The 22,137-nt window shown below is 38.5% G+C and overlaps 1 protein-coding gene and 1 long non-coding RNA gene across 3 annotated transcripts; both read right to left on the bottom strand.

The window, feature by feature from the left end:
• Positions 1 to 293: 293 nt before the first annotated feature.
• Positions 294 to 22,023, bottom strand: BNIP3L (BCL2 interacting protein 3 like). 2 transcript variants are annotated; one of them, XM_032855627.1, is made up of 6 exons: positions 21,829 to 22,023; positions 14,675 to 14,858; positions 10,216 to 10,288; positions 5,240 to 5,343; positions 4,949 to 5,098; positions 294 to 3,092 (listed from the first exon to the last, which is right to left on the bottom strand). In XM_032855627.1, the coding sequence occupies exons 1-6, from the start codon at positions 21,926 to 21,928 to the stop codon at positions 3,044 to 3,046; spliced, it is 660 nt and encodes a 219-aa protein (XP_032711518.1). In that variant the 5' UTR covers positions 21,929 to 22,023; the 3' UTR covers positions 294 to 3,043. The 2 variants fall into 2 exon arrangements, with proteins under 2 accessions (XP_032711518.1, XP_032711519.1); XM_032855628.1 differs by lacking the exon at positions 21,829 to 22,023 and adding an exon at positions 15,603 to 15,705.
• Positions 19,036 to 21,210, bottom strand: LOC116866598. Its single transcript, XR_004382430.1, has 3 exons — positions 20,088 to 21,210; positions 19,665 to 19,736; positions 19,036 to 19,177 (listed from the first exon to the last, which is right to left on the bottom strand). It is a non-coding gene; the product is annotated as an uncharacterized LOC116866598 (long non-coding RNA).
• Positions 22,024 to 22,137: the final 114 nt, after the last annotated feature.

The raw sequence follows: 22,137 nt of genomic DNA, 5'->3' as shown, positions 1-22,137 counted from the left end.
TACTCATCTTTCAATACATCATCTCTTCTGTAAAAATAGCCTGATGCCATCTGCACCACAAAAGTTCTGAATGATCTGGCCCCATCATACTTCATACACACTTCTCCGATGAATAATATTTTGTGGTGATGGTCTCCCTGCAAATAGGGAAGTCCGGAAGACAGGAATAGCATTTGTTCCCATGCACCTGCACCCTGTTAGGCCCTCAAGTATTTGAGGAACTTAGTGATGGAAAACTTCATCTCTAAACTCCCAAGCCACACACATGACATAAAATGATATGCTGACAGAAGTTGTTTTGTGAGAGCTTTAATGGCACAAAATGTTTATAGCTACAAGTTATACATGTCTTGTAAACTGTATATAATGATACAAAGTGCTAACTAAATAGATGAAGAATGCATATCACTTTGGCTCAGTAAATTCCAATAATTTCAACAACTGGTTCACTTAAAAATTCACCCGACTGGCTAAATCTTCAATTTTCACTTTTAGAATAGTAAGTATTTTTACTGCAAAGTAACTTGTCGCACTTTTCAATGTGCAAGTTTGTGCAGTTTTGCTCATGATTCTGTTTACAAGTACTGTTAGCCAGTTTTCATCAATCAAGAAAAATGAAGGCTGCCTTTTCGTCCCCAAATTGTAAACAGGTATAAAGCTTTTTGAACATTAATCTTAAAACGTCAACTGTTAATTGTCAAAGTCTCCTTTCCAACCATGCAATCTGTTTCTGTTCAACACAAATCTGGGTAGGAGCATAAACATGTATTCCATATGTTAGAGCTATCAATAAACACTGCATGATTTCATCTTAGGAGAAGTTTTACTGTGATCATGTATTTATGTTTTAAGTAATAGTCCAAAATTTCACAGGTAGTTTAAGAAAAAGGCAGAACTAAATTTATTTCCAATGTTGAAAAGAAATCATAAATATACCCAAGTTCAACCACACTACTGATAGAATTCTATTGAATTTCAAAGGACGGCAATGTGTTACCTGTAAAAAAAAAAGTTGCTCTTATTTTAAGGTTGATTTTACTTTTTCCCTCCCAGGATACCAACTGTAATACAAGCTGCATACTGTAGCAGTTTAACGGTTTACTTCTTTCACCTCTATCGGCCTTTCCAATTTTACTCGGGGTTTTCAAAATCAGCGGGCTGTCAGGTTCACTTTCCTTCCAAAGAAATCCAAGTATGAACACTTGAAATAAATAGGTTACAGAAGGCAAATCAAGTGTTACCAGGTTTGAGAATAAGATAGAAACAAGGTATAATAAAAAGATATCCAAAATTACTTAGGCATCAAGTGCTAGAAAGAAAACATAAAATGATTCAGAAAACAATTCTGGATATATTATCTTTCTTAAAGATAACCAGCTATGTTTATGAAAAAAGATAGTCAGAAATTAACTTTTTTGTTTAATCTGTAGGTTATTTTCCACTATAACATGTCCATTTTACAAAACTTAATGTGAAAGACATCTTCTGTCTTTCTGCAAACTGGCAAATCTGGTTGCCAGTGTTCTCATCCAAGGCAAAGCTGATGCGCTTTATTTAATGAATAAATGGCCAGTTTTAAAATTAACAATGGTTCTCTACATTGTCAGGAGTAATGTCTACATCATAAACAGTAATTATTTATATATAAAACATATAATAGTATCCCCTTCAGAGTCATGCTAGTTCCAAAATCCAATAAATCTACTTGGAATAACTGGTAATCCTGCTGCTTTCTAACAGTTTGGTCCTAAAGCTTCACATTTTAGAAACGAACAAACAAAACAGAAACAGTCTATCACTGAAGGAAGCTGCCGAGCGCTCTGGGACTGCAGGAGTCGAGCACGACTGAAAAGATGGCCCCGGCTGAACGTGACCGGTGCCCGCACAGTCCCGGGCACCACCTTGGGAGGCTTGTGCAGGTCAACAGTAAAAAGGGAGAGATCCAAAGAAAACAAATGGCATCTTCTCAGAACTTTGTCAACTGTTCCCACAACCCAAGTCTGGTTTTCAAAGTTGCACAAGTGCTTGAAATTACTCTGAAACAATTATCTTCAGAGTTTAAAGGCTTCAGAGTGTAAGTGGCGCTTCCTAAAATAAGAAGCCTATATTTATACCACAAATTGGAACTCATTCCAAAGCCCCTTCTTAGAAAAGAATTAAAAAAACAAAAACAAAAAACAAAACCAAAACTTAAAAGTCATGAAAAATTCACATGCAGCTAAAGCTAATTAAACAAAAATACCAGATACACACAAATCCCCAAAGCAATTTTGTATAGTTCTAGGCCTGAGACGTTCTTTAGGAGAAATAAAGATTCTACACCATAGAAAAGACAGCATTACAACATACTACTATTAAAATCTGTTGATGTAGTTTAGTTCTCATTTTACTTCACACCCATCACTTACGTAGCCGGCCTCCTATAAATGAAAAGGCGCCATTAGGAGGCTGTTTAGACAAAACGTGGCTCCAAAGCTTGTTTAAAATAATTTTTTATTGCCCAGGATATTTTTTTCTTGTGTCTTGTTTTTTTGTTTGTTTTCTTTTTTAATAACTATAAATTCAAGCTTAGTGAAGCTTGCTTTGTCTTGAAAAAACAAAACAAAACAACAAAGCTGTTCTATCATTTGCTAATCTGATCTCATTTGAAGAGAGAGATGGTAGTTATCTTGCAAGTGTAAAATTTATACCATGAATGATGCAGGTCTAAGTCTGGTGGCACTAAAAGGAGATGATAGCATTGTTGACAAAATTATAATCTGCTGGTGGCATTTGCGGAAAAGAAGCCCTTGCAAATTTCTAAATAACAGTAAACTCTGTTAGGAAATTCTAAAGTGTCTTACAGGCCAAAAAGGGAATGAGGTTAGTAAAATGCCTCAACAGAGTTTGAATAAAATACTGGATTTGAGTGTTACTGGAACTTGGATATGTAAAAATAGGGTGGCAGGTTGGGTCATGCTTACAATGGTCTCAAGTTCAAATAAACTACTGTGACAATACACCACTTCACAGGTCACACGCTTTTCTGGGGCTGTTCTTTCCTTCAGTAGGTACTGGCAGAAGGTGTGCTGAGTCGCTTTCCAATATAGATGCTGAAAGGAAACAGAGTACAGAGTGTTTCATCAGTGTCAATGGATGCAAACCAGCTGTCCACAGGCTGAACTGCACCTATCAACTCCATGTTGTAAAAGACTCTAAAGGTGTATGTGCACAGTTCCCTAACACCCTGAAATCATTGCTGCCTTCCTTAAAACCAGTCACCAGGCAGCCAAACTGGTTTTATGTAATTATGTTTACTCATTAGGCAGGACTGGACAGCACAGGGGCAGTGATCAGATGAAGTAAAACCAGAGAGAACAGATCTCTCCAAATGACAAAGCACAGCCAACTTCCTTTGACACGTTCCCTTACAGCAGACAGAAAGTTCTACTTGTTCACTACTTGTTCACTAACAAGTACTTGTTCACTAACATACAAAATACAGTAACATGCCAAATCACAAAGCTGCCAGTGCTTTATAGTGGGCTCTTAACTAATCATTTAACTCTTCAGGCTTCAGGCCTAATATTACTTTTCCCGGCCAAGCAAGTATTTTACCAGTAAATAACATAAGCAGAAGGGAAGTTAAGGAAAATAGGAAGCTAGTCAGACCAACCTCCAGTGTAATGAAACCAACTTTCTCAAATCCTTTTTTTCTATACTCATCTATAATAATAGTTACACTTATACCAGCAAGCGAGACAATCTGCAGACTCATGAAAGGAAGAGCTACTGGAAGTTATAAAAAACCAAGTTCTCGAGGGCAAATGAACTACTGTGCAGTCAATACCGAAGGAGAATTTGAACTCCTCCCCCTGCCTGCCCTCACACCAACCCTGTTCTACACTCACACACTCCCTTCCTCCACAAACCCTTCCATCCATTCTGCTATTTGTGATCATGGCCTTCACCATCACAAAAACAGATCAGGTACTCAGGAAGACAAAAGGAGTTTATGGGAATAGTCATGTGTATGTTTCCATGTTTATGACTGTGAGTAAATCTCTCCCATATGCTGAGCTCCTTACAGAAGAGATAAGGGATCACAAAGCTTTTGCATATTATATAGAGAAAATGATTCTTTGCACATGCTTAAAGAGAATAACAGATATTGCTTAAAGAGAATAACATATATCTTATAAAAAGAAAAAAACAACTAGTGTTTAACTCCTCCTTCAAAAACAGATTTCCTCAACTGTTCCATCAAGACCAAAAAAAAAAAAAAAAAAAGAATTTAAAAGACATTCCTAAAAAAATTCATTATTTATAGGTAAATGTGGGGTCAACTTTAGAAGAATAAATGAAAATGCCACAAAAAAAGAAAAAACAGGATCCTGAACCAACCTACCAGTTTCACTCAAGGACTATTCAATAGAATGGTATATTTTCCCTTCTGGGGAGAAAAAAAATGTTCAAATCAACCCTAAATTTATACACTTAAAGGTTAGTTTACTTTAAAACTTAGCTAATCTTGATGAATCACTAAATTCTATCCCTAAAATGAATATACTGTATGTTAACTAAATTGAACTTAAATGAAAAAATAAATAAAACTTAGCTAATCTTGAATAATTTATAAACAAGAAAAAAGGAAAAATTCAAGCACAGAAGAGCCCACTTAAAGATGACAATTGGTGGGGGTGGGGGAGTGGGGAGGGGGTAGGAAGATGACCTTTGAGAGGATTAACATGAATAACTTATTTTCAAGTAAGAAAAATAAAACTCCCCTATTGAAAATGCTTACCAGTGTACCAATACTGTATCAGCTTCAAAAATTCTTTTAAGCTCTCCCTATTTGCACTGAAACATTAAAAGCAAAACAAACTGTTTCACATCTATTTCTTATGTCTGGAAACACAATAGGGGATGAAATGAAGGGAAAACCCATTAGGAGTCCACCAGTACTTACCCTAGGCCCAAAGCCAAAACATGAGAGAGGAAGAGAGACGGAATGAACACCTTAAGGAATTCTGCGGAGAAAATACCCCCTTTCTTCATGGCCCCACTTTTCCTCATGCTTAAAGAGACAGAGCGTTTGGGGTGTCTGAAGTGGAATTCCCTGGGGGAAGAAAAGCAGACGCAGGGGTCAGAAACTCAGAAACACACTTGCTGAAAGCATCCTGGGAGTGAGCAGGTCCACTGTCTGTGAGTGGGAATGGTGTCTGCCATGACCCCTGAGAAGACATGTGCAAGGACTTACTTAGGTGGAATGTTTTCAGGTCTACTGGACCAGTCAGACACCCAGTCAACGCTTTTCTTCAATGCATCAACTTCTTTCTCTCCTTCTGCAACTTCTTCTTCTGACTGTGAAGAAGAATTACAACTTTAAAAAAGAAAAAAAGGAAGCCCAATTGTTCCCACTACAAAAGAGAAATCTAGACAGAAAATATACTAAAACTCTTAAGGTTGTGCATCAGCAATTTTCATGTAAGAAACACGCCAGTTTTCTAAAAAGGCTGACCCAGTGATCTGAGATCAGGGCATTTACTATCTTAAAAAGAACCTGAGTGGGCCTCACTGTTGTTCTACCGAAGCATAGGATGTGAACCTGGAAAGTGCACTCCGGGCTATAATGTTCACTGAAATGTGGAGAGCATCAGTAACTGCCGCATCCGGGTGATACTTACATAGAGGCCCACTGCAACATTCTCTCTACTTCTGTTCATAAGCAAAACTTTTCATTATTAAAAATTTAAAAATCTCCACAAGTATATGCTAACCAATATAAAGTGATGAGAAAACAAGTGGGAGATGTGATGAGGAAATAAGTAATAACAGTATTAATCATTTATCAAAAGATAAATATCATTCTAAGCACATTATATGCATTAACGATTTTTACTTGGCAACAATGCCATAAAAACAGAAATTATTAATATTCCATTTTACAGATGAGGAAACGAAGACGTAAGTGCCTGAAGTTTTGTAAGGAGCAAGAGATAAGGCCAGTATTTAAACCAGGTAAAGAGTCTCTTCCAGTCCCCAACTCCTAAGCATTAGGCTTTACTTCCTTAGACAAATCACTATCGAAACATTTTCCAAGGTTTATTCAAAATTACGTAAGCTAAAAGACTTTGGAATCATTTATTTTATAATGACTTAAAATTTGAAATTTTCTTCCATCAGGTAAAAGAAAAGGAAGTCCTTTTTCTTGGTAATGATAACCCACAGTTTCAGGTCAAGAACAAGCAAAATTCCCAATAGCTTCTCTTTCACAAGAACCCTTGGGAATGAGATGGTCCTAAAAATGAACAGTACTATTCCCTCAGCTTTAAGGAACGTGATACTAGGACCTCAGACCCAAGGGTCTCAAAGCTAAGAACTGTTTTGATTTGTTACTCTATTTGAATAGGATTCATTCTTTTTGGTAGATAGCTATGAAATGCAGAACTTGATATAAGCATGTGGTTTTTTTTTACAGGGCTAGTTCTCTGTGAACTAGGTGCCCCAGGAAGGTAGTTCAGAGAGTAAAAGGGGCTACCCTACCTCTAGAGACTATCAAACCGAAAGTAAAATCCCTGTGGATTTTTGCTACTCTGGTAGTATCATTCTTACTTAGTTCTGCTGGACTTGGCAAATTCCACTGAATGACACAATGTAGCCTTTAGGATCAAGCTTTTTCCATTGGGTATTGAGATTACTCAGAATCATGAGTTGGCTCTTTTTGGAATAAATCTGAAAACATCCTAAATCAAAAAGAAGTTGCTACAATTTACTTATAGATCAGTTTGTGTACACACAATATCTGACTATATTCAACACATTCGTGTCACTTCTGGTTACAGTTTCCAACTCTGGTCTCGCATCTCTCTCCTTAAAACTGCTCAAAGACTGAGGTTTAAATTTGTGAACAAGTTAATATTTCCTACTTTCCAAGAGAATGAAAATGTAGTAAGATTTTATGGCTTAATTTACTTTATGATGTCATTTTCTCTCAGTTGAGTGAAGCAAAGTTATCTTTGGACTACTAGTAAGAACAAATTCCCCAAATCAGTTTAGAATGCTTACCTTAAGAACCAAGAATCCTATGCTATCCTCATTTACTACTGCTGTGTGCGTCCCTTTATTAATCTTAAATTTGCCAGTTTCAGGTTTTAAATTACCTTCCAATCCTTGGAAAAATGTACTTAATATGGTAATAATGCACTTTATCTATAAATACGATTCATACTTTAAATGGAATCAATAACCCTCCTCTGACTATTTTAGCCTGTTCTCAGTGCAAGTCCTTTACCTTCAAAGCACTTCACATTCTCCCTCCATGGCCTATGTCAAGTTCTTTCTTGACATGGTCTCTATGTGCAGCTATTAAAACCACAAAGAATGGGGTCCATAAACCCCAGTTTTACCAGAGGAGAAAGGGAGGACATTTTGCTCTGTACCAGTAATAGTGATACCCAACACTGTGCTGGCCCCTTCAATCCCAGAAACACACTACAAAAAGGACTTCAAGAGACCTAAGTAAAACGGAGACTTTTGAGGACTATGGTCCTAAAAGTATAGTCTGAATGATCCTTTTCCTAAATGCATTATACCTTAGGCTTCCTCATACCATAACTCACCCAGCACATCTTAGTTCATTCTCAGGACCTTGTGAGCTCTCCTGAAATCAACCCCGTGCATGGATTTATTTTAGTAGAAGGCACAAGAGCTGCAGGCTCAGACAGCCCTGGTTTCAATCCTGGCTCTCTCACCCACTGGCTTTGTGATCTTAGATTAGTGATTTAATGAAGACAAAGCCCTACTTCTCCCATTTGTTCTCAGGGCTAATATTACCTCTTTCACTAGAATGAGAACACTGGAAGTGGGAAAAACCTTTTTTAAAAATAAATTTAGCACCTAGAATACTTCTAGTATGTATTAGTGTCTTTCCTTCCTCCTCCTAGAACAGGCTGAAAACATTCTCTGTTCCTCCTATAGACAATATATAAATGTTTGATAAGAGCAATCCCATAACAGTCCTGTGGTAAATGCTTCTGTTTGCTAACCCTGAGATTGCTTCTCGCTCATGAAAAAAAATCCACCCTCCCCAAACCTAAAGTTGTTAATTTTTAAAAAAAAAAAAGATTTTATTTATTTATTTGACAGAGAGAGAGAGATCACAAGTAGGCAGAGAGACAGGCAATAGGGGGGAGCAGGCTCCTCGCCGAGCAGAGAGCCTGACACGGGGCTTGATCCCAGGACTCTGAGATCATGACCTAAGCCAAAGGCAGAGGCTTAAACCACTGAGCCACCCAGGCGCCCCTAAAGTTGTTAATTTTTAAATGATCATTTCTTCAATTTTAAAAAAGCAATGGAAAAGGCTTTTTGAAAGTTTAAATAAATCATACCTACTGATTTCTCTTTTACTAAAAGTCTTACTCTAAAAAAACATATTTTTCTTAAAGGACTTAAAACTGCTTTTCCAAAGATGTAACATGTTTATATGGACTGCTCTGATTGTTAATATGGTTTATCCAACAACATTGACGGTAACTAATATTCCTTTAGGTACTGATTTCTGAATTGGGACCACACGAGCAATACTATCATAATCTGACACAGAAGCCAAAAATGTTGTATTTTCTCCCCTGACTTTCATAAATTCCTCTGGAATTCTAGGTTGGATGCAGTCAGCTCTACAATTTTATTTAAGTTCAAGTATTAGTTAAGGCTAAATGTATACTGCCACTCTATCAATCACTTATGAGAGTGTTCCATTAGGTTGTTAGGTAAATTATTAGAGGGAAAATGTATGTGTGTCGGGAAGGGAGGTCTAAGATCAAATAAGCTTGGGAAACACTTGGTTTAAACTAAGAGATTCTTCTACTGCGGGAATTGTCAGAGCCTTTAATGGGCTACCATGTGCTGTGACTATTGGGGATGGGGGAGGAAGGGAGCCCAGGAACTGTATTACTTCCACTTGACTTTGGAACCATCTTATGGAGCTTCCCATTGAGCAAATGTTTGTTGAAACACATTCTGTAAAATGCTAATCTAGATTTTCAAAGTACCCGTACAAAAGACAGTATGAAATGAGGGCATCTTCCTCAGGAAAGGCTACAACAAAGAATTAATTTCACTTCTCTTCCTTGGGATTCCTTAGTACACTTTTGCATGCAAACTACTATTTTCTTCTTCATTAGTTATAGCTTATGCACGTGGCAAAACCAACATACATCAGCCAGCAATTCAACAACTACAGTCAGAACATCTCTGTACATGACAGTCTTATCTATAATATAAAGCTCATCATAAAACAAATTTATATTCAATCCGTAGATTTTCTAGGTTTTAGAGAACAGCACAGACTATGAAAAAAGCAGGGAGAAACTGCAGCCTTCTGAAACAGAAGAATACTGGGTGCACCCCACGTTATCATGCACAGTCTTTCCAGTGCAAAAGGGGAATAGGACACTATGCAGGGAGAATCCCACAATGCAAAGTTTCTGTCCAATGCATTTTTAACATTCCTTTCACAAATAGTCTGCCAGCCCATGAACATGGTACAGAGAGACAATGGTTCTGGTCCTCACAAATTTGCACTCTGGCACTTTTAGGCGAGTCAACACATCAAGACAGTCAAGGGCCAGTTATGAGCATTTTAAATCGCTAATAACAATTACTTCTTGTAGATTTCAGAATACTAATCGTTGTATACTTTCAATACTACAGCCATCTATTTTACTGACAATGTCAACTCTTAGCGAACTACATTTATCTTCTTTAAGGGACCCTGCAAAATTCAGATGAATATTCTCTCTAGCTATTGAAATTTATCTCAAAAGTCACTGGTTTGCTGTTAGATGCAGGAAAAAGTTTTCACGCCTGATTCTACAACTTTCCTTTTCATTCATTTTGTGACCTTAAATAAAACATCTGTCTCAGCTTTCTATTTTTAAACTCAAGAAACTAGCCTGAAATACTGGAATGATACATTACAGACAAGAATTTTCCAATTCTTTTTCAGTGAGAGGACCTCAAATGCTCAGCTGCAAGGCGTACAATGAGAGCTGTATCATCCTAAGTAAATTCCAAAATCAGAAACTGAAGAACTTAAAACAGCTTCAAACTACTTTTTAAAGTTTTCTTACTCTTTAATATATTTTAGTAAAACATACTTATTTAGAGGTTCACATTCCTAATTATTTAATGTACATCAGAAAAACAAGCACACACCCACACATATACACACACCTGAGAGCTATGGTCCCTGCTGGTGTGCATCTCCACATCAAACATAATCTGCCCATCTTCTTGTGGGGAAGGGCTAGAAGAGAAAGAATTTAGCCATTACTTTTAATTCTTTTTGTCAAGTAAATTAACCTCCACTGGAAATTAGAAAATTGAAAGTTACAACAGTAGTATGGTTTTGAAAAAGCAGCAATCAAAAAGTATTATCTTGACCCCAAAGAACAAATGAAATAAAGCACTCTTATACCCAAAATATTCTGGAATTTTGTGATGATGATGACAGTGAGGTGAGCAGATCACACCGACCTCCCAAATTTTAAAAGTATATAGAGGCCTTAACTGGGTTTAGTCACGTATGCCGTTCAAACTCAACACCATGTTTCTGTCTCAAGGTTATATTCTTTTTTTTTTTTTTTTTTTTTTTTTAAGATTTTGTTTATTTGACAAAGATCACAAGTAGGCAGAGAAGCAGGCAGAGAGAGGGGAAGCAGGCTCCCCACTGAGCAGAGAGCCCAATGTGGGGCTCCATCCCAGGACCCTTAGATCATGACCTGAGCGGAAGGCCCAGTGACCCACTGAGCCACCCGCCACCCAGGCGCCCCTCAAGGCTATATTCTTGAGTCAGCTTCTGGGAGCCAGGAAGGCAGGTAGAATGCACATTCCAGGAGCAGGGGAGGGAATGGGGAGCTTCCAATTGCCCAAGTCCAGCTCCAGGGTCAACCTGCGGTCAGGTCTTCTTGAACACCTCCCCCAACACTCTTTCAAAGGGTCTTCAAGGCTAAAATTGTTTTCATGATACTATTATGATTTGCTTTTTTTTATTCTTATTCTGTTATGTCTGTCATTCTTATTCCATGGATCATGAAATTTTCCAAAGGCTACATGAAATGTTTTATCATTATAGAATGAATGCAAAAGCAAATGAGAATCCAGCTGTTTTCTATTAAGCCAGATAATAAAGATTTGCAAAAATGTAAAACAATGCTACTACTTCTTATTTATTTATTTTTGGTTACGAAAAAGTTATTTTTCATTCTAAAAAAGTTACTCGCACAGAAATGCGATGGGTTTATTATTGCTAAATGAATAATTTTTAAATCTGTTTTAATTTCTAATATAATTAAATATCAAAATATATAACCCACATATACAAAAGATCTTTGGGGATCCCAGTAATTTTTAGGGATGTAAAGGAGTATGGAGACTAGAACCACCATTCTACTTATTTCAGAAATGCTTATTTTGAGATATTTCAGAGTGAATTATATAAGCTTATATACAAATATAGAACCTTCAATAAAACGTACAAGATGTATTTCCAGAAACAAAATTTACAGGTAAACTTTTACATAAAAATACATGATCATGAACTATACTTGATGTGATAGAGGAAAACAACATGGTAAGTTCTATTCTTAACCTTATCAATGATTGCTTGTGTAACCACAGCAGGTCATGAGATTTTCCACTCCACACCCCACGCTGCCAAATCTCATTGAAAGCAGAGATGAAAACTCTCCAGGCTTAACCAGTCCAAAGGAGATGTTATCTGTTAAAGCCCCCAAGAGCTCGTATACAATGTTAACATATAGAGATGATGGTGAGACAGATTCAAAAATAAGTAAGATCACCCAAAATGTGTCAGACTGATTTGGCCTTGGACTATTATAATTAACATAAAAGAGCCTTAAATGCGGACAGCAAAAGAGAAAAGCTGGTTCTGTATCACACAAATATGTTAGTGTATTTAGACATTTTTTTTGAACTAGAAATCTCAGGCTAGAGCACAGGAACCAGATGGAAGGAGGCACTTTTACTGTCCACAGTTTACTGTCATTATGCTCATATGACACTGTTGCATTCACAGCCAGATATCAAATTAAGGGCCATTCTCACAGAGCCAGGAATAGGTCAAGGCAGTAAATGAAATAGTCAAGAACCCTACAGAAGCACTGTTCCACTTCCACACTCCTATCACTGCACCAATCTCACTTAGAAGAGTACTAAACATTTCACTGGTGAACCATTTACTAACAATTTGGAATGCATTAGGAGCTTCAACCCTGGCTCATATTAGAATTAGCTGGTGAGCTTTTAAAATACCCTCATGTCTCTACCCCATCCCTGATGACAGAATATGAACCTCCAGGGACGTGGACTGTGCACTGGTAATTTTAAAAGCTCTCTGGGTCTCCCTACTGTGTAGGTTGACAACTCCTGTAGTAGGGTAAAATGCAATACAAAACACATAGGGGTTATCTTCTAATAACCACTACAGTGACAAAAATGTATTTCTGGAATAATTTTTAAATTGAAAATATGGTTGACTGTTGAACATTGTAGGGTACTGGACCCACCCTGAACAGTTAAAAATCTGTGTATAACTTCTGACGCCCCCCAAACCTAATTACTAATAACCTGCTTTTGGCAAGAAGCCTTATAGATAACAAAGTCAATTCATACATATTTTGTACATTCTAGGCCTTATGTAGTGTATTCTTACAATAAAGTAGGCTAGAGGAAAAAAAAAATGTTAAAGAAACTCACAGGAAGAGAAACTACATTTACAGTGCTATACTAGATTCATGGAAGAAAAATCCACACGGCTATGCAGTTCAGACCCATGTTGTTCAAGGGTCACTATATATATAAATTAGCTCTGGGACGAATATCCAACAGCCTTAAAAATGCTTCCACCTGCCAAAAACACTTCTCGAAGACTTCAAATATAGAGATGCCTGGCAATTCAAAAGGCATGAATTGTGAAGACATTTTAAAATGTTATGGTGGGTTAGCACAGGAGAGTATTACTGAGCTATAGTCATAGGCCTTCTCTGAAAGATGACCAGGAACCCAAAGCCTAAAGATACAGAAGCTGAGGGATAGGGAAGTGTTCAAAAGCACGTGCCACGCCTTGCTTCATGTATTTAGAAACCTAACTTAAACCTGATCACGGGAAGGTAAATTCCTATCCGATCACAAGTAGAACTACAACCACAAGTGATATAAGATGACCAGAAAAGCAAGCAGGTGCCTTTTTCTCTGCTCAATGACAACAGCAAGTGAACAATAGGTTAAGAGACATGCTGATACCAATGATCAAGGGTCATGTACTTGAATGCATAGTAAAAGTCTTACAAATAGGCCCAGAAGCAGAAAACTTCAGAAACCCCTTACAAGTCCCATAATATAAATGTAATTAATATAAACTTCAGTCTGAAAGACAGACGAATGCTGCTGCAACTGGAATCATTGGGAGGCTGCTCAGCAAAGAGCCATCTGCTCTGCTTCTGCTTATAACAAGAGCCATCCCAGGCTCCTAAGAAGCACAGGGACAAAGGCAGAGATGAGACGGGGTGGCGGGGGCGCACAGAGTGCCAGAGCCAGCAAACTGGTCCTCTGCTACCTTGGTAACATCAGTGGATTATAAGATATGTAGGAACTTCAAATATGACTGAACTCCTGTTACTCCTTTTAAACTTTTCCTGACAAATAAAATATGCTACATATACAATTTTTACAAAGTACAAAAATGTTCAGAAGAAAAATATCCACAATTCCATCCCTTGGAGATAATCACTTTTATTTTTAGTACACATTTTTATGCGTTTCCTCAGTCTTTGCCTTGTGCATCTGCATTTTCTACATGACTAATATCAGTTAACTTCATCAACCAGAAGATCATCCAGTAGCCCATAATGCTAACAGCATGGCTGTCACCAGTCTAAAACTGTCACATATACCACCCATCCCTCCAGAAAAAAATCAAAGCTTACACTGCAAAATAAATGAACAACTCAGTTTCATTTTACTCATACATATCACTGTATCCTTACTCTTTCACCAAAAACAGCCCTTCAACAGTGGAATTACTTTCCCAAAGGCCAATGTAGAAAAATGAAGGTATGAAATAGAAGCTCCTCTGAAGACCCAGAATGGCCTTCCAAATTAACTATCTTTGCAGACCTTGGTTGGTGTTTCCAACGATGCAAATACCACTATAACTTGAATCAACCTGCAGTTTCTAGGGCCCAAACGTTTACTGAGTGTTACTGCACACCAGCATGACGACTGTCAAGGGTACAAAGGAGATGAAACATGACTCCTGCCTTTTGGAGCCTCACAGTCCAGAAGGGGGGATAGATACGTAACTCGCAGAATGTGATCTGTTCAACAGGACACAATGGAAAATGGGAGAAAGTTTAATACTACAAGTAAACATTTATGGCATTGACTTTAAAACTGATAAACATCAAGAAATGATACAATCTGAACAAGGAAATTGATTTAATCCAGTGAAAAACACCAGGTACTCAAATATTTGTCAATTAGCTATCTGATTTAAATACACATGCTGTGATAAACCAAGAGTTGTATTCTGTAAAATGAAAATGAAAGTAAATTTATTATTTTTTTCTAATGGGAATTAACCTTGTAACCCATCTGTATGGATCTTACTTACCTGTCACAGTGAGAACTGGCTCTTGAACTACTCTGTCCTGATTCGTGTTGTGCATCCAAAAGAATCTTCTCCATGTCTCCATTGTGGATAGAGGATGAGGATGGTACATGTTCTAGTCCCCCATTTTTCCCATTGCCATTATCATTGCCATTGCTGCTGTTCATGGGTAGCTCCACCCAGGAACCTGTTGGACAAGTCAGATAGCTTAAGTTAACCACAGCAGAACCAAACTCTGTCATGTGCACACAGATGTGAATGTGGTGAATTCTGATAAGAATTCGGTCTGGCCTCAAAGCAAATGCAAGAGTATTCTGAAGAAAATAAATAAGGAGCAACAGAAGTCTAAAAATATATATAGTTCCTGTTCCTGAAGTAGCTCATGCAATCAACCAATTTAGAAGAAGCTGGAACTCTACAACTAGTATCTTAGAAAATGCATCTTTTAGCCAATTTTCTCTCTAGTTAAAGCTTAGTTTATATATGATAAGCACTTACGGAAAACTCTGAGATTGCTTTTCAAAAAATAAGTGGCTACTTTATTACTACTTATCTTTACTATTTTAATTACATATGTTTAACAGAACATATTTATGCATATTTCCCCATAGTCTACTGCAGCTACTTAGTTGTGTCCTCCCCACAGATGAAGTAAACCTACGGCTTGGAAACTTCTCAGAAGTCATCTAAATAAGTTAACAACTGTCCTAATCAGCACAATTAGAAGCTTCTAGAGAACTTAAATCCAATCATAAAATTTTCAATTTGTGTATAAACGTGCAACATAAAATTAATGCACACAGCTCTAATTAAATCGGGTGACAATACTAAAAAAAATCTGAAAAAAGCTTTCTTTCTACCCCACAAATTAGTTTATTCCTTTCCTTTATACCTCACCTCTTTCTATCCTCTCCCTATGCACTAACCATACCTCGTGGACTTGTCCTTTCTTCTCTCCCACCACTTCCTATTTCCGAGAGTTTCACAAAGCCTTGTTGGTTTTAGGGGAGAAACTGCGCATCTGTACAGGAGACACCGAAGTTTTCTCAGGCCAACAGTCAAAGAGGGTGGAGCCACAGGAAAGCGGACGTGGCCCTGGTAATCTGGATAGCTCTTGAAAATATTTATTTATTGGCTCAGTGAGTCTGCTGAACACATTACAGTGCTTTAATCTTAGTAAGAATTGGTAACAGCAGCCAATTCACAACAAAAAGAAACACTGCTGAATTTTCTTCCTAATTTCTATTCTGTATAATAAATTCTATTTTATAAAATATAACCAAGCAGATTGATAGGGCCATTCCTCCAAACTCTCAGCAGAAGCATTAGAGTTCTATGGCCGAAGAGTCTTCCATCAGTAAATCAGAACCACCACCAAAAGAGGCTCAAACCCTAAAATGCACTCTCAGTGAGGTGAGGACTATTCTAGATCCAAAGTAAACTCAACATCATCCTTACTGGAAGGAAAAGCTCAAAGGCAGATCTGAGTGGAAAACGGACTTTACCACCTAGTCTTTGCCTGTCTTTCTGAGCTTCAGTATTCTCTGTAAAACAGGGATACAAAAATACAGATCCCTAAGAGCAGCTCTGAGGATTAAACACAGGACACAGGTAAAGTACCCAGTAGGTGGAGATATTCATTCAGCTATCCACTAGTTAAAAGAGCTTACATTTGTCAAGTACTTAGAACAGCGTTGACTAAATGAAAATGAAGTTACCCTTTCCGTCCTTTCCTTCTAAGGCAGTCACAGTCCCATAACCACCGCCAAATCTTTGGGACTGTACTGCCAAACAACACAGTTGCAAGACATCTCTGTGACCTCATTCTATACACAAAAATGGGCACAGACTAGACAGAACTCAAAATGGATTAACAAGTTCAACTAGCAAAGCTAAGACAGATTTAACACTAACTAAAGGTAATTTAACTAAATACTTCGAGTGCCTCTGGAGTATATGAGAAATATGCCAAAGCATCCCTAAATTTAGAGTTCAGCAAAGTATTTTAACAGAAAGAGACAGAAAAAGAAAGAGGTATATGATAAATTTTTTTTTCTACTCATACTGTTTTCTAGGATTGTCAAACTTATTTTAAACCAACAGAATCCATTCTTCTTGTATAGAAGACTGAAGTGTAAAATAAACAAAACAACCAAAAGACCTGAGCTGCTCTGGTAGGAGAAAAACTAAGCAATCAAGAGTTCATCATGGGTCTCTGTGGAAGCCAGTCTTCACTTAAATATAGTTAATGTTCACTTCAAGTAGCTGATCAAAGTAAAAAGTGCTGTAGCAGTATTAGCTTTTCCAGACCTTACTTTTTTTGAAGGACTTCCAAACCAATATCTAAATTCTACTTTCTGCATTAAAAACGCATGAGCAATCATAACCTAGGAACTTAAGAAGACATACCTGGAAAAACTTAGTAAAACTGATCTCTGTGATTAACTTCATACCCAGCATAACTGAAGTCATTTCTACTTAAGGCAGACAGTATTTATCTGGCATATACTAATATGGTGGTTAAGAGCAGAGAGTGAAGGCAGACTCCCACTCTAACACTTACAGCTGTTACACCCTAGACAGGTTACTTAACCCCCTAACAGTTTTATCATCTGTAAACTGGGGATAATAATTACATCTACCTCATAGGATTGTTAGAAGGTTGAAATGAATAAAGCATGGAGAAAAATAAAGAAGGTCACTAGTATATGGAAAGTGCTATGTGTTAGCCACTACTGTAATTATATTCTGTATCTTTTAAGAATATATCTTATTGCAAAAATGTGTTTCTTAAAAATAAACATATAAAGTAAAAACACCTCTCCTCCCAAGCTCCCATTCCTATTACTAAAGGCTACTTTTCAAAGGTTCCTATGTCAACTTCTAGAGCTTTTTTAATGAAATACAGTGCTGTTTTTTGGTTTTGTTTTTACAGAAAAACTGAATTGTACTATACATATTTTTCTCTAAGAAGCGTTTCTTTCTTTTCTTTTTTAAAAGATTTTATCTATTTGAGAGAGAGAGAGTGCCAGCATGAACAGGGGGAAGGGCAGAAGGAGAAGCAGACTCCCCACCCAGCAGAGAGCCTGATACAGGGCTTGACCCCAGGACCCTGAGATCATGACCAGAGCCAAAGGCAGACGCCTAATCCACTGAGCCACCCAGGGGCCCTGTAAGAAGCATTTCTTACCTAACAGCTTACAGATAGAGGTCTTTCAATGTCAATGTATATTACCTTACTTCAAAACAACTGCTTTGTATCTCATCTCATACCATACTTTAACCATTATCCAAATGTCAAGGTTAACCATTACCCAAATTGTTTCTAATATCATGTTATTTATAATCAGGTCTTCAATAAATGATAATCTGACAATGTGCGTTAAGACACCTAAAAAGGTAGACTTCCCTTAATAATTATCTTCCAGATAGGTATCTATGGACATAAACAGCATTGCACAAAAAGTTATGCACACCAACTATTAAAACCTTCATTTTTTGACTAAGATGGGAAAAAATAAGCTTGTCTTTCTCAATGGATGTACTACTACACATGCTTTTCATTACCTAGTTCATTCCTGATTTACAGCCTCAGAATTTCTTGATGTTCTAACTCCACCAATTCTCACAAAGTCCCCTTCTCCTTGGAAAGGAAATAAGACAAGATATGAGGATTGTGCTGTCCAAGCAATACAAAGTAGAAAAAAATCTGAGTGAATTCTCTTCCTAATAATCAGACTTTAAAATTAAAAACTACAGGCTCTCCCCACTATAGTAAAACACTACTTAAAACTGAAAAATCCTCTCTTATGCCAGACTCTACACATACACAATACATGAGATATATTTTAAGTGTCTGAGAATTCCTAAGAGATTCACACTTCTACATTTTGTAATATAGTATATTGTGAAGGTTGGCCCAGTAATTGTGGAGGAGGAGGGAGTGGGAGAGCTGAGGGGTAGAGGAAGGGAGAGAAGGAAGAAGAATAGTTCTCCTCTTGTCCCACAACTTTCCAAGGTCCCATGTATAACCCTTATCCTAACCAGGGGTAACACATTCCATTATGTTTGATGTTCTTTCCTTAAAGCCTTTATTTTATTAAGTACTGGATGCTGGAATCCAGACCAAGAAGAGTCACCAAAATTCTTCTTAAAAAAAAAAAAAAAAAAGTTGGGGCGCCTGGGTAGCTCAGTGGGCTAAAGCCTCTGCCTTTGGCTCAGGTCATGATCCTAGGGTCCGGGGATCAAGCCCCACATTGGGCTCTCTGCTCAGCGTCGAGCCTGCTTCCCCCCTCTCACTCTGCCTGCCCCTCTGCCTACTTGTGATCTCTCTGTGTCAAATAAATAAATAAAATCTTAAAAAAAAAAAAGTTGGTCATTTTCCACAAGTGGATACTTACACACCAGTTACTTATGTATTCAAAACAGTATCATGAAGCAGTGAAGTCTCACATGCCATAGCCTTAAAAGCCTTCTCACCATACTGGGGGAGCAAGTACATCACAGCTGAAGATGTTTAAAACAGGGAAAAAAAAAAAAAAAAAGGAAGAAGAAAAAGAAAGGCTATCCTTCCTACATTAAATAGTAACAAGATTTTCTTATATTACCTACCAACTTATATAGCATAAATGTATACAGATATTCTTACGTAACTTGTTAATTTTCTTAAGAATAAAACTGAAACTGGAAACTGGAAAAATGTTGTTTTAACTTTGCCAGTAGTTCAGATATTTATCTACTGATTTTGTAAGGAAAATGAATAGTTTCCCGATGGTAAACTAAAAAAAAAGTCAGAGAAAGGTTTCATTATTCCAAATATTTCAATAATTTGCTGTTAAAACTGTCTTGACCCCTGAACTGAAGAAAAATCCCAAACCACAGATAATCTGTACAATGATTTCATCTCCTGTGTTTCATAGTTATGCAACTTTGCAAAGAATTTCAACTTATCAGCAATTTGGGAAGTATTAGATATCTGAATAAGTTGTTTTACCTAGCGCCCAAAAATCACTTGAAGGAATCAGTAAGGCTTCTTGTTTTGTTTAAACCACTGTTGTATAATGAACTGAAAACACAAAATAAAAGACAAGAGGGGAGAAATTAAATATGGCACTAGCTAAAAGGTTTTCAGTAACTTTTCAAAGCTCACCCTACTCAAAAAAAGTATTTTCTATCTAGCAGACTTCCCAAAGCCAACATTTTGGTATCACACACAGACGAAGTGTTCTTCCACTTCTGTTAGGGTTAATATAAACGTAGCAGCAACTCAATGACCAAAAACATCAAATACCTCTTATGTCTATCAGACACAGAGATAAACAATCACAGACAACTCGACCCCATTTGTTGTTTTTGTTAAATGGTCAAAGGAAACTAAAACTCCTTTTTTCCTGTGAAATTATGTATGCATACTAACCAAACAGCCAACTTGAGAGTACTGCAGGAAAATGGTGAGTACAATCAAGAAACAGTACACTAAAGAAAGCTAGATAGGCAGGTCACCTCTGTACATCAGTTAGAATAACCTACTGGGAAAATAGGAAACACACATTACCAGGTGATTCTGGGCTACTATCAGAAAGTAAAAAATCTCAGCCCTAAGTCCTAGCCTGTTGTGAACTTGAGACGACATACTTTACTCTTGCTCTCTTTACCGGTAAATAACAGAGACAGTAAGCTCTAAAGTGTCTTCCCATTCTAAAACTCCATGCTTCTAAAACAGTATGCTAAAAATGGTAAGCAGTGTTTTAAGTGCACATTAAATACATGAAGCAAATGTTTAAAGACACATAAATTAATCCTTTCTGTGGGAAATAACATATAAATCTTAAATTCCAGAACGTAAAACACTTGAGTTTCAAAAACTCAACATTTAAGAAAAATTTATCCATCAAAAGATGGAACAGCAGCAATAAGCAATGAAAATATCTTAAAATACTCAAATTCTATCCCCATCTTGTAGGGAGGAACTCTTTTCCCTAAAATAATTTTTAGGCCACGTTGGAACACCTCCCTCTTATGAAAGAGATTGCAATGCCTTTGAATGTCATTTAAGCATCCAAATGATTTTTAAACGATTTCATCTGGCCATATGCAAACTGTCCCATCTGCCTCTTTCATGAGATCAATTACAGAAAGGTTGGGCAACGAGCTTTCCAAGAAAACTGAGCTTTCAAGACAACTGGGAAAAACCTTAAGACAAGATGTCTGAGCACCAGAATGTATTGATAAGCAATTGTAGCTGGTCGTAACTCAAATATTGCACATTAACTTCCAAGCGCCCGACTCTATCAGTGTGGTTTTAATCCCGTTTCTGAACATTTATTGCCCCAGATTCCATAATTTATGCAATCTTGCATAATCTTCAAGAGGCTGTTCACAAAAGGTTTTCAGGGCACACAGCCCCATCGTTTAAAAACCAAAACCAAAAAACTCACTTGGGCCAACTCTCATAAAAAAAAAAATTAACAAAACAAAACACGAAAAAAAGTAGCACAGCCTCCTCACCCCCACCCCCAACGTCAAACAAGTAACCACTAAATTACCAAATGATTTTCCTGACCAGCCTGTGGTAACAAAGGAAGGGAACTGGAGGGCTTACATTCCGAGCCCTAAGGGGAGGCCGACCCAGAGAGCTGGGGTCAACCGGGCCAGGCGCGAGCCCCGCCGCACACCTGACCGCCCGCGCGTCCTCCCGCCGCCCCCTCCCCTCGGCCCGCCGCCCGCGTCCATCCCCTGGCGTCCCAGCTGCACGTCCCCATCCCTGCCCACGTCCCCTCCGCCGCCCGCTCCGCCCACCGCGCTCTCCGCGCCCCCAAGGCCCGCCCCTCCGCGTTCCGATTGGCTACACTAGGGGGGCCCACAGCAGGTGGGATCGGCTCGCCCCCTTCTCCTCCCACCCACCAGCCCTCCCCAACTGCAAGCCCAAGCAGCCCTCCGACCGAGACCAGGACGGAGGGGAGACGGGCCACAGGAAGACAGGAGCCACTCCTCCTGACAGGTGACGGGAGCTGTCAGTCACCCGCACATCCTCCGCCTCGGCCAATGGACTGCCTTCTCCTCCCGCCCCCCGCGCAGAGCTGGCGGCAGCGGCCGGAGCAGCTCCTCCCCCGCCCCCCCCCCACCCTCTTCGCGGAGCCCACTGGCCCAGCACTCACTGTTGAGGCCGGCTGGCGGGGGCAAAGGTTGTTCACCTTCCTCGCAGTTGTTGTTGTTGTTGTGCGGGGGCGGCGGCTGCTCTACTAAATGAGACGACATTGTCAGGTGGCTGGAAGGGCTTGCGGCCGCAGCAGGACCGTCTCTGGTTCTCCGGCAGCAACACAACAAGCCGAGTCCCCCGCCCCCTTTTCTGCGCCTGCGCAATCCCTCCCCCACCCTGACGTCAGGGTCCGCTCCGGCCACGTGATGACAACACAACAAGCGACGGGGCGGGGAGGGGGCGTTCCCAGGCGAGCTTCAGACCTGGA

This window comes from Lontra canadensis, unplaced genomic scaffold (genome assembly GCF_010015895.1).
Source record: "Lontra canadensis isolate GAN:19392208 unplaced genomic scaffold, GSC_riverotter_1.0 scaffold10, whole genome shotgun sequence".
NCBI lineage: Eukaryota > Metazoa > Chordata > Mammalia > Carnivora > Mustelidae > Lontra > Lontra canadensis.
Note: the sequence above shows the minus strand (reverse complement) of the source record. Positions and strands in the feature narration are given on the sequence as shown.

Bases quoted from the DNA above. Each gene is read 5' to 3' on its own strand.
- BNIP3L (XM_032855627.1), bottom strand. From the start codon at position 21,928: ATGTCGTCTCATTTAGTAGAGCAGCCGCCGCCCCCGCACAACAACAAC. The intron at 10,289-14,674 runs GTAAGTAAGATC...TTTCTCTTCTAG, and splicing joins GCCAGTTCTCACTGTGACAG to CCCTTCCCCACAAGAAGATG. The intron at 3,093-4,948 runs GTAAGTACTGGT...GTTTCCTTTCAG, and splicing joins GTTTTGGCTTTGGGCCTAGG to CATCTATATTGGAAAGCGAC.